Source organism: Coffea arabica, chromosome 2c, assembly GCF_036785885.1.
Source record: "Coffea arabica cultivar ET-39 chromosome 2c, Coffea Arabica ET-39 HiFi, whole genome shotgun sequence".
Taxonomy (NCBI): Eukaryota; Viridiplantae; Streptophyta; class Magnoliopsida; order Gentianales; family Rubiaceae; genus Coffea; species Coffea arabica.
The window spans coordinates 25,340,569-25,353,124 of NC_092312.1; the positions used below are offsets into that span (position 1 = coordinate 25,340,569).

At 36.0% G+C, this 12,556-nt stretch overlaps 2 protein-coding genes across 2 annotated transcripts; both read right to left on the reverse strand.

Moving 5' to 3' along the window:
• Positions 1-3,067: 3,067 nt before the first annotated feature.
• Positions 3,068-3,766, reverse strand: LOC113722843 (non-specific lipid-transfer protein 8-like). Its single transcript, XM_027246070.2, has 2 exons — positions 3,360-3,766; positions 3,068-3,273 (listed from the first exon to the last, which is right to left on the reverse strand). Exons 1-2 carry the CDS (start codon positions 3,707-3,709, stop codon positions 3,264-3,266), a joined length of 360 nt encoding a protein of 119 aa, XP_027101871.1. The 5' UTR covers positions 3,710-3,766; the 3' UTR covers positions 3,068-3,263.
• Positions 3,767-5,567: 1,801 nt separating this feature from the next.
• LOC113726972 (beta-hexosaminidase 2) lies at positions 5,568-9,177 on the reverse strand. Its single transcript, XM_027250900.2, has 2 exons — positions 8,289-9,177; positions 5,568-6,636 (listed from the first exon to the last, which is right to left on the reverse strand). Exons 1-2 carry the CDS (start codon positions 9,079-9,081, stop codon positions 5,678-5,680), a joined length of 1,752 nt encoding a protein of 583 aa, XP_027106701.1. The 5' UTR covers positions 9,082-9,177; the 3' UTR covers positions 5,568-5,677.
• Between the last annotated feature and the right edge of the window lie 3,379 nt (positions 9,178-12,556).

Genomic DNA, 12,556 nt, shown 5'->3' on the forward strand with positions numbered 1-12,556 from the left:
ATATACACAATTTTCTGCCCATTTCATCTTTTTGGTCTCATTTAACATATATTATTATATAAAATAAAATGAGTATTTTTCAGGAAAGCTCGGTAAGAGGGGTTTTAGAAAGAAGACTATGGTGGGTCTGTTTGGATGGACTTTTTTTTGCACAAATTTATTTGTTTGCATACCCATTTTTTAGCACCCTTTCTATTTTACATACGTCACATCAAAAAAATTTTATAGTATTTTTTTAAAAAATTATCCCAAAGAATCTCCTATCCGAACACACTTTAATTTCTTTTATAACATGCCCCTAATAGACTAAGATGCCAAAAGGTTTAGGTACTCTAATGGTCAAAGTCATGAGTATAATTTTTTTTTTCACCGTACATGAGTTTATTCTTACTATAGGTTAATTAAAATTAAAATTCATCCTACTATTTACAGGTTAATCGGTGGTAGTATCAAGCAGTAAGTTCTTATATATATATATATATATCAGAAGTTAGGGTCTGGAGAGAAGATTATTCCTCTCCAACAAGCAACTCATCCATTCATTGCTATTGGTAACAAACCGTGTACAAGAAGCCTAAAAGGATAGATAGACACATGCAACCATCAAAACATCCATGCTTATTGATCACTAGTATGTAACAACGTTGACTGAAGCTGCTTTTTGAGTGTTCTGATGCTCCAAATTAAACTAAACCAGTCACATTTTGTCCTGCAAAAGTGACAGAGAGTGCCAAAAGAGTATGTTAGAACTGATTCAGATATGAGAAATGTTCATGTCACATTCTTTATCTGTTAATGACACTTCCTTTGACTCTTTTTGTTTTTTTAACTTGCGTGAAAAGATAAACATAATTTCATAAAAACAATTGAGTGTAAACTTGATGAAAGATATGTCTAGTTTTGTATAATTCACGTACTCAAATTGTCAATAAGAGTGTCATCCACATTTTCTTGAAGATGTGTGTACTTACATACTTATACCAAACAGATTGGCAAAGTGAAATGGTACTAAGTGGATTATAGATACTCATTTTGTCCCAAATATTAAATGTTTTCTTGTTTCTCAATTTTTTTTTTTTAGATTTTTCAGCTGAAAGTTTTGAATCAACAAATCTTTCAAGGCTACCATGGAAATATCATGTAATAAGTAAAACACTCAGAATCATGTACTATTTGGTAGGCACTTTATAGCTTTAAGAAATTTAAGAAATGTCTAGTATTACTAGTTGAGAAGATAAACAGGAGTTGTTCACTAGTTTCTCCTTGTTTGGCTCCCACAAGATTTTAAGTAACATGCTCAGGAGCATTTGATGTTGGAGGACATTGTGAAAGGAAGGGTGATTCCACCCCGGCCAGGAAGAGCCTTTGCGGTTGCATCGGTGACTTTTGTTTGCCGGAAAGCTGCCCTGACGCAGCCACAAATTGCCATTTTGTCGGAAGCAGATTTTGCTGAAGATGCGCGACACTCTTTAGTCCAGCACAACACGCTGCTGGCGGCACCCCGGCACCGCTGCTCCTCAGATGAGTCATACAAGGGCTCATGCTCTTCAATATATTGCTGCATCCGAAGGTGCAACCAGCAAAATCAGCACAAAGAGAGTGATCACGACAAAAGGGGCCTTGGATTTCATGCTGCAGATACATAGAAAGCAATATTACGAAACTTTCAATATTTGAAATCCGGATAAGTTTTAAGTCTTGCTTGAATTCAAGGTGGCAAATTGATATTTATAGAAAGAAATGCAAGGATCTGTATAGGGGGAGCAATTGTTTAATTAATTGCATAATTCAGAAAAGGAGATTAAAACTCATCTCATTCTGTCTCATGTGATGTGGTGGAAGTCAAAAAGTAGCAAACTTGGTTAACATCTAGTAAGTGAGCTAGAGTTGGGGCAGGCAGCAATTGAGAAAAGTTGGAAGCGTGTTTGTGATCTTTGCATAAGGATCTGCATTCTGCAAGCAGGTGATCTATGGCAATGCGGTGCTGTGGGATTAGCTATCAGGAAGCCTGTCATGTGCCTGATGCTTATCTCGTTGCAAAATTCGGCCTAAGCACGAGAGCACGTTACTCCAGGACAATTCTCATAGCCTTCTATCTCTCTTAAAATTATGATTAATGCTACAGGACAATTTTTTCTTGAATATATAAGAAAAAATCAAGCAAGATTGTCCACTTGTACATTGATTCTTAGATTCCAAAAGTGCTCATGTTTTGTAATAAACATCAAATTGAAAGTGGATGTATTACTATATTCACACTAGATTTCAATCAATGATAGCAGTTGAAGCACTTTGCCCATCAGAGTTTTTAAGTCAGAAGGGTTTGATTGTCTTTTCTTGTATCAATTTGACACTGTAAGCAAAAGATCAGACACAGCTTCTAGTTATTACTGCCATTTTAAATAGCGAAGCTGACAAAATTTTGTCATTTTTATTGATTTCATTGTAAAATTCTGCCCTGCACAATACATCATCACATGCATGGTTTGCCATATTGGCCAACCGATACCAATACGTATCGGCCAAGTTGTAACTGGAACGGAGGGGATCGGTATGATACATATCCCTGAATCGCAAATATTACCATATCCGCAACGGCTTACTTTGACTCGGATGATATTAGCTAATTTGAATCCGTGATGTATGCTATCGGCCGATATATCAGAGTCAACTCGGAGTCTAGTCAGATTTTTTTTAAATTGTGTCTTTTTTGGTATTTTCTAATTTTAGTAATTTTTTAAAAATTTTTGGAGACTTTCATGTGTTATAACATGCGTATCACCCGATATTCAATCGATATGCCGCGACACGACCTGCGATTGCGAAGCATGATCACATGATGAATAAGCATATCATTGTGGGATTTGGAGCAGATGTGATGGTAACAGAGCCACAAAAAGCCGGTTTGCATTCTGCTCGTAGCGAGAACAGGTTCGCCATTTCTTCTATGGTTTTTGAGGATTCGTTTTTGTTTTAGTGTGATCTACTTGGTCGAAAATTTACCATGAATTGACAAACGAAAAACTGAAATTAGAAGAGATACAGGAATTAGGTAATGCACTTGAGATTTGAGAAACCAAATTCTCACAATATATGCTTTATTTCACAGTACAAGACAGCAAGGATATAAGTCCAGCATAATTCATAATATGACTAGATGAAAGAGAACCAACATCATCGTAATGTAAATAAGACCGGCATCATCGTACTTTGCTTCTTCATACAAAAGAGAAGCATTTATCCTCTGCGGAGCTGCTTCAGAATCAGCGGATCCTGCAAATTAAGGACAACAACAAACATTAGAAACAAGAGTACAAGCTGATATAATACGCCCATAAGCAAGAGGCAAGAGTTATTACGTGGTACAATCGAAATTCGGGGAGATAGGATAAGGCAAGCTGACTCCGCAATTTCCTGGAAGAGCCTGAGCTAGCTCAGGTTTGATGTTCAGATTCTTGGATTGAGTCTTAAGGCAAGCACAAGCAGCCTGTTTATCTGGTGTAGTTGTTGCAGAAGCTGCTAGAGCTTTAACTCCTCCACAGCAAGGAGGAGGTGGCGCCCCACTGCCTGACCTCAGGTAGTCAACGCAAGGGGCAATCTTCTTGGCTACATCGCCGCATGTAACTGCAGCATCTGAAGCTGGTGCAATGAGAAACAGCACCAAAAAGGCAGCCATGAGGAAGATTATAGCTTGGCTAGAGGACCTCATTATGCTTCTCAATACAAGAATACACAAAACTCAGACTAACTTGAGTTGTTTACAACTAGTTCTGGTTTTTATACTGCATTTATGGAAGGCTGACTAGCACAAGTAAAAGTTTTATATCGTAGACAATGCATGATTAAGTGATTGAGTATAAGAAACCGGCAACAATGATGGGCTGAAAAGTCAAAATTCGCTGGATTGGATGAAGCAAAGCAGGTATGCATAAGCTTAGTGAGTTTGTGCAGCTGTATGCCATGTTAATATTAGTGCAAGAGTCAAAAACTAGGATATCACTCCAACTTTGAGGTTACCCTCTTGCTTACTTCACCTTAATTTATCCAGCAAAAGATAGGGGTTTGTGCCACATCCAAGAAGCACCAGAATGTGCCAAAGACTCTTTTCTGTTACTCGGATTCAAGTCCCTTAAGAAAGGTTTTCACCATTAAACATCTAACAGTCCTGCTCAGATTTAAACAAAACCTAAACACATGGGCAAAGACTAGTTGGCAGAAGTAATTAGGAAGGTAAGGTTCTATGCAATGATGCCATTTGGAGCCAGTTCAGATATCGACTATTGGCCAGCCCCCAGACACTGATGTCTCAACTACATATCATAATCTGGTATAGTTTAATCATTCAGTAATGGCATGGGAACTGTATGCCAGAAATAGCTACTTACAGGCTTTATACTATCAGGAAATTTGCAAGAAAACTTTATTCCTAGCAAATTATGCTTTGCAAAGTGGTTCTTCGACTTCAAGACCTAAATGTTTCGGGGAAAATTTCAGCCTTGCTTCCGCAATTCTAATTACATTCTGTCAAGAGATCGCTTACACTGATTAAAGCTAAATTAAATTCGTATTATGAAATGCTTTTGGGTTGTAAGTGGTTTCCCCAGTTTACTTTATGCTTCAGTGGCTCATTATGTCTACATATTTTCTTTTAATCTCTGTGACTGGGAATCTTGGCATTAGTTTTCTCACTAGTCTTATAAGCAGGTTATGCATAAAAAGAAAGTATTTCAATCGTTTAATTAAAATTGGGTCTAATGCTGAAGTTTGATCAACGAGTCTAAGCAAACAGATTTCCAAGTCAGAAATGCTTGCACCAATCAGTTCTTTTGCCTGTATGTCTGGGCTTATTTTATGAATCAGTTCATTGCAACGAGACCCAGCCTTAAATGGATATCATCAAAAGGGACGTAAACATCATCTGTCTCGGCATGGTTCAAAGTCGCGGTCCCGGTCGTGGTCGCGGCCAAACTATTTCACATCGATTTCAGCATATCGGTCATGGTTTTGACGATATGCAAATTTTGAAGGATTTAATATTTCTAAAAATTGTGAATAATATTAACATATGCTAAAAAAAATTAGCAAAAGAAAATCTGTAAAATATAAATTTGTCAGTTGAATTGGGATGACTCGGGTCGACTCGGCCAAGACTATCCGTATTTGAGATTTCTCAGCCGAGTTCTCGATGACTCAGCCGAAATCTCCACGAGTCAAGTATCTTAGAATCATTTCGTCTCGGTATCGTATCGGAGGGGTCCGTTCCAGTGACGGCCTCGAGACGACTCGGCCGAGACTTTAAACCATGAGTCTCGGTATGGGCCGTATAAAGTTCACTAATTTTCCAAGATAGACATGCAAGGAAATATCTGATTTACAATGCATAAAACACTTGAGGAGCAATTACTAGCACCTGAAATTCATACCAAACAATAGTTATCTTGTATAATACATCTCTCCATATCAATAAGTTTGAGTGATTGTTTTGAAACCATTAAAGCCCCCCCCCCCCCCCCAACCAAAAGAAATCCAACTTATTTATTAAAAGTTCAAATGTTTTTAATATGAAATAACAAGAAACCTGCATATATATAAGCAATACAAAAGTAACATATAGCAAAGCTGCCTCAGAGTAATACGAAACAGGGGATAACCAGAATGAATATTGGACACAGAATATTCAATTAGGTACATATGGCTGAACTGTGTTGCACATGCCCGGATTTCTAATGCACCAAAGAGGCTGAATGGGTTCAGCACCAATCCCTCTGGTCACCATTCTGTTCCTCCATTCATTCAATCTATCTGTGGCTTCTGCATACCTCTTCATTCCTGTTTCATCCCTGTTCCCAGACCACAATGTTTCCGCCATTGCTGAAGCTCTAGGCCAAATTCTAGGGTCCATAACTGTTGGGTCTGCTTGTTCTGACCATAATGCTACTTCTCCTCCTATGACCAACTTAGCCTCATCCTCATTTAGTCCATACGTGATATCATAGTTATAGATGGTTTGCCATGTTTTAAATGGCCCACACCAGGAACCTCCCTTACCAAGATCAGTACCCGGTGGCTGGTTATACCGGCTGTCATTTCCAACCCACCCTCCGTGCCCACAATCCAAGTAGTAAAACTCGGCTGATGATACGATAACTCGATAACCAGCTTGAGCAAGCTTTTTCGTGTTGTTCGGCCCATTGTTCCATGTCTGTAAAATGACATTCTCCTGGGGAAGTAGTGAAGCAGCCACGCTGACATTGGCATCCAATAGAACATCCTCCCAGTAGACGACTGTACGATTTTGGGAGATGACGTAAGGCAAGGTAGAAGTAATAAACATTTCTAGAAGCTGGCTCAGAGTCCCATTCTTGGCAAGGAAAGCTTGGATGGATTTGTCAGATTTCCAGCAATTTGTGGTGACCTCATCAGCTCCTCCATGAAAAAATGAATCTGGAAACATAGTGGCTACATCTTTGATGATATTTTGGACTACTTTGTAGGTATTGGAGGCCAAGGGATTCAGTTGACCGGTTGCGGGTTCATGGGCTATTCGGCTCGACAAATCTGCTCCAGCAGGCCACCAGAACATGTTTGTACAAGCTACAATGTCAGGGTGAGCTTCTGCCCATGAGGCAGTGTGTCCTGCAAATTACATAATCTGCAGTCATGTATGGAAGACAAGTGTCTTTGCTGCATAATGAATCTCGAAACGACCATATTGAGATTGGCTTCAAGAAACTTAATTCAGGAACCTAACGAAATGTAAGTCTAGCATGCCCTGGTTTCATTGCATGGTACTCTCGCCAAAGGAGTTGATCAAGTTAACAACCTAAAAACTAAGTTGCATCCAATGTCCCTTAAAAATATATCAGTAACCATATGCATCTGCAAAAAACTTTTAATACGGGAGTAGAGAGTTGCTATAAAGCTTTTCTTCAAATTCATGCCCGATTTATAGCCCGAAAATATAGAATGCAATTTGAACGTTGTTTTGACTTTGGTTCTTGTAAATTTATTAAATATTTTACAATTGGTGACAAATGGTATTTCTATCCTAAGGGAGACAATAGCAGAGGAAGGACAGGAGGAGAGTAACTGAAAGATGCCTAATATATAAGTCAAAAGCCAATTTTAACCTAATAGATTCTAGGTTATTACATACATATCAAGCACTCTTTCTTATTCATTCTTTCAATCCACGCCAGTGTAAAACAAACAACCTCACCATACCCATGAACCTAACTAGAAGAAACTTAGTACCACCGTTGGATCAAAAGAGTTAAAGAATTATGGAAGTAATCAATATAGCAAACCAAATTTATAATTAAGTGCAACAGTGCAATTATGATATATATATTAGCGGGTGTAGAAGTATGCAAATCTAAAATCCAACCTCTAATTGATATCAAGTGACATGTATCTATATTTGTTAATGTATATGCTAGTGTGTAGTAAAGATTAATATGCAATTATAGTCAACTTTACTCAACTCCATCCGACTTGTATATTCAATTTAGATAGCATCTATTCAATTTTGAAAGGGCAAAAAGTCCCTTTAGCCCTCAAATTATTGATCTTGTACACTTTCAGCCCTTTAACTATTATTTGTATATTTTTAGCCCTCTTACGTCTAAAAACATATATTTCTAGCCCATCAATCAATTTCAATCATTATTCCCGATAAAATCTTCCTCAAAGTGACATAATTTTCACCATCTTCAATCCTCCAAATACATTAAAACGGCCATTGATTGTTGTTGACCAGTAATTGATCATTATTGTAGTGCTATCAAATTTAAATTAAATTACATTTTTAGACTTTGCTTTTCATGTAGATTCCAAATCTGGACTTAGATTTCTATGAAACTTGCTAGTTATGAGTAGATTTTTGCTTGTATATTGTGCACGGTGTAGTTTCCGTTGGTTTTAAAAGCTTGAATGGACATAAGGTCAGAACCTGCTTCGTTTGAATTAGTTGTTTTTAGGAGTATTTTTAAACAATTTTACTATAATAATATATATGAAAAATTTTTACAATAAAAATTTTTTAAATATTGTATGGATAAAATATTTTTTAAATTATTATATATTATTATAATATTATATTTGAAAAACTTATTTTAAAAAAAATGGTCAATTCGAACGGACGCTTTTAGGAGTTTGGAGAGCTAAAAATATACAAATAATAGTTGGAGCATTAAAAGCGTAGTGACCAAATAGTTTGAGGACCAACCAAATAATTTGGACAATGAAATCATAATTCGGAAAGAAACGTATGTAAGTAGACAACTCACCGGGCATGTCAATCTCAGGAACAATTCTGACCCCATATTCCATACCAAATTCCACCACCTTTTTGACATCTTCCGGCGAGTACTTCATCACCTCCCCATAGGCTCCTTTCTCGGCCAGCTCCGGCTCCGAAGGCAACACCAAGGGAAACGACTGCGAGTCCGTTATATGCCAATGCAAAACATTCAGCTTATTCATACTCATGGCCTTGATCAACCTCAACAAATCAGCCACCCAGTAAAAGTTTCTTGAGGTATCCAACATCACTCCTCTATGAGGAAACAAGGGTTCATCATAGATATACAAATCACAAGCCACTCTTGATGGCTTTCCATACACCAGCTGAGAAAGTGTTTCCAGCCCGCGCATAGCTCCCCATGTTGTTTGGGCCGATATGGCGGCCTCAGTACTTTGAGATGGTGAGGGAATAACGAGGGTGTAGGACTCGTCAACGCCGTGAGTTAGCTGCGCGGATTTGTCAGTCACGGTGATGATCAGCGATTGGAGTGCGGGTGACTCCGGCAGATTGAGAGGCGGGGCTACCAGTGGGTGGTATTGTTCTTGAATGAGTAGTTGACGGTAGCGTTTGGCAGCGCGATGGAGGTATGGGTGTGAAGGGAAATGGATTTCGAACTTCGGAGAAAGTAAGGCTATTTGAGGTTTGGGCCATGAGAAGGTTGTCGGTTTAGGCCAGACGTTGATCGGGTAATTAACGGCTGAGATTTGAAGGGTCAAGGGGAATAGTAAAGCAAGAAGGATGAGAAATGAGATGGGACTTCTAATTCCATTCCCCATTTTTTGGGGGGTATAGGAGGGAATGGATTAGTGTTGGCTCTGTAACCAGACAATGTTGATAGATGACAATAGAGAAGAGCTGTCTATGTATTTGGTCTGGTTCCATGTAAAGGTGACATACAAGTTTTGTATTACATGGTAATTAGCCTTTCAAAAAATCTCTATGATTTATTTTACTGCAAAAAGGTGTTAGATCATTTCATGTTTTCACGTGGCAACCTTAGGCCTTGTTTAGATTGTAAATCTTTAAAGTTTTTATAGAAAAATATATTATAACGATGTGACACGTGTGAAGTAAAAAAGTGAATAAAAAATACACCCAAAGTATTTTTCTATGAAAACACACAATTCAATCAAGAACATAATTTTGTGGGGAGCATGAAACTATTGAGAGGAATCCCATTTAATTCAGTAATTATTAATGTATTTGCTTAACTGGGTGTTCAATGAATATTCATTAAGTTAGGTTTTAAATATTAAAATTTGGAAAATATGAAATTAAATCTAGTAATTATCTAAATGTAAGGAAAACTAAACATAAATAAATAGTATATTAAAATGATAAGTTAGCCATAGATTAGTTATACCAAGTAATACTCGTTGGACACCTTTTAATCAAGTCTCGAATATTTAGATCTTTAAATTTGAGACTTTGTGATCTGATGTTTCATTTCTTTTTATTTTCGTTTGCCTGCAAGCTTGTCTTTTGTTTTCATGATTTTTCCTTGCATGTCAAATCTCTTTTCACGCACAAATTTTTTGACTTTTAATTGTGTAAGGTTGTAAAGTATAGGCTAAAATCAAATAAAGTTAATTTTGTACCTTGTATTGAATTTAAAAGTTCTATCTTTATCATACTTAATGAAAACCCTGAGGTATCCTTAAATAAATCTGCAAACTTCATTTCATCATTCTTTTTTTTTTTTTTATCACTACTCCCACCATCCCACTGTGTCATAAAATCATGATCATATTACTTATATAACTTCTGAAATTCTGCATTTGTTTGGACAACCATAAGCAATCAGCACTTCAATCGTCATTTCTAATAGTCATCTGATTTTATCTATTGTCACGTGACCTCCAAACGTTTCAAAATATCTACTTCACTTCCCTATGATTTTATGTAAAGTGAAAATTTGACGAAAAATAACCTATGAAATGTTGTTGGTTGAAATATCAATAGTGCCCTTTCGTAAATACTAAATCAATCGACGGTTTAACCACCTTGTATAAAAGTATAAGGAGATTAAGTGGATAAATGCAAAAATTACAGGGCATCAGTAAAGTTGATATTTATACAAAATATAAGGGGGTTACGTGGATTTGGTATAAATCGAAAACTGATTGTGTATTCTATCCATTTTTCACTTTATATAAAACCACAAAGAAATTATGTGACTATTTCAAAATCTTAGAGGGGTCATCTAGTGTTATGTAAAATCACAGAAGATAACAAGAAATTTACCCTTTTATAATCTAACACTCAGAAATCTAATCTAGTGCTGTTCTTTTAACAGTCCGAACACCAACTAGTCTCTTTCAAAGTTGGTATGAAAAATTCAGACTAATCACCTCATTAAGTTATTAATTAAATTGGATTTAAGTAAGCTGCCTCCAATGTTTAACTTTATCACTGTCCGCTGCCAATGTTCCAAGGAGAAAGAGGCTGTCTGATATATTAGTAATATTTGTTTACTTTGCATATTTTAGGACCAAAAGTTTTAGGTAGCATTTGAAATTGTTACTGCAGCTTTACCACTAGAGAGTAGGGACGTAGAACCAATACGAATTTTATAAATAAATTACATATGTGATGTAATTTCTGCATGTATAGCTAATGATAGAGTTGTTTGACAATAGGACATGCAATGGTATCAACAGACAATACTGAGTACGATATTTGAATTAAAAAGCAATAGTCAGCAAGTCAGAAAATTTTGTCCATACTCGTTCGTGGTGTTACGAAACAAGTATGATATGCAGTCAAATGAAGGATACGAATGATCAACACGTAACATCCAATTCAAGTGTATAACATAAAAATTATCATTGTGTGGTCGAAAAGTAAGATCTCATTTGGATTGCTAGTTTCCAAAATTTTTGTTAAAAAAAAAAAAATTTACTGTAATGATTTGATGTATGTGAAATAAAAAGGTGATTGAAAAATATATTCATAAAAATATAAAATTATTTTATAAAAAATAGCTTTTCAAACAAAGAGTGGACTTGTCAAAAAAAAAAAAAACTTTACAAGGAGTTTCTGAAGTCTAAATTACGTGGCCAAGTAGTAGTAATAATAATAATAATAATGATAATTCTAACTAGCTATTCTTAAGAAGCTAATTATTCAAATAATTGCGCCTGCCATGCATAAATAATGAGAGACGTAGAAAAAACTATCTAAAAACTGCTGTGAGTTTTACAAATATCAGTAGAAAAGATGGGTGTTTCAAAAAGTTAAAAAGATCAGAATTATATCTAAAACATGGACCCTAAGCAATGCTTTTTCTAAGTTTACGAGTTAATATCAAATTCACATCACCTCTGTTTAACATTTTTTTTTAATCTCTTTTTCTTTGTGTTACATAATGTTGCATGCCATGATGGTAGCCCGGGAGGAATGGATTGGATAATTGGATGGGAGAAAGCATGAGTGAAAGATTACGGCTCGATTCCTCTTACTTATACCAAAAACAAAAAAGTAATTTAAAAAAAAAACAAATAAACAACTGCCGTGATGCTAACCACGAACCCGTTACAATAGACCAACCATGTTTTCTTGGATAAATTACAATTTACTTCCTTGTGGTTTAGTATTTTTCTATGTACCCTTTCAATGGTTTCAAAATTATACTCAATCTCATCGTAGTTTAGACTAAAGTATTAAATAGTAGAATTTGTATTCCATAACGGAGTCGATTAAAATATCAAAATTACCCCTATATTAAGATAAAATTTATTTATTAACCACATGGAAGTTATGCATAGATTTTGAAAATCATAAGGGAGTTATGTGGTAAAGTACTAAAACGATAAGGGGCTAAAATGTCACACATATTAAGTGTTTATATCTTAGCAATTTCAGTCATTTTAGTTTCTAAATACGGATAATCTTGACATTTTAATTGGTTCTATTGTAGAGGACCATTTCAGTTACTTTGACATGTCATGTGTAAGTTTTGAAACCATAAAGAGAATTATGTGAAAAATCATTTTTCTTTCTTTTTATTTTCCCAAATTGAAGCTCACTTGAGATGTAAACCTTTTTCAAGAACTACTAAAGAGGAAAACGGACATCATGGAACAACAGCAGTAAGCTAAAAATCCTGTCATGCAAAAGCATCCTCCAGCATTGTTGCACTGCACCACTCTAGTTCCTGTGTAGTTCAAATGGGCTGTCTTCGAAAACTTGCAAATCACAGAGCTTGAAAATTTTATCCAAATTCCCATGGAGAACAAATTTGACAACGCT

Coding starts and splice junctions, on each gene's coding strand:
- LOC113726972 (XM_027250900.2), bottom strand. CDS start 9,081: ATGGGGAATGGAATTAGAAGTCCCATCTCATTTCTCATCCTTCTTGCT. Junction 6,637..8,288: donor TCCTGAGATTGACATGCCCG/GTGAGTTGTCTA, acceptor TGTAATTTGCAG/GACACACTGCCTCATGGGCA.
- LOC113722843 (XM_027246070.2), bottom strand. CDS start 3,709: ATGAGGTCCTCTAGCCAAGCTATAATCTTCCTCATGGCTGCCTTTTTG.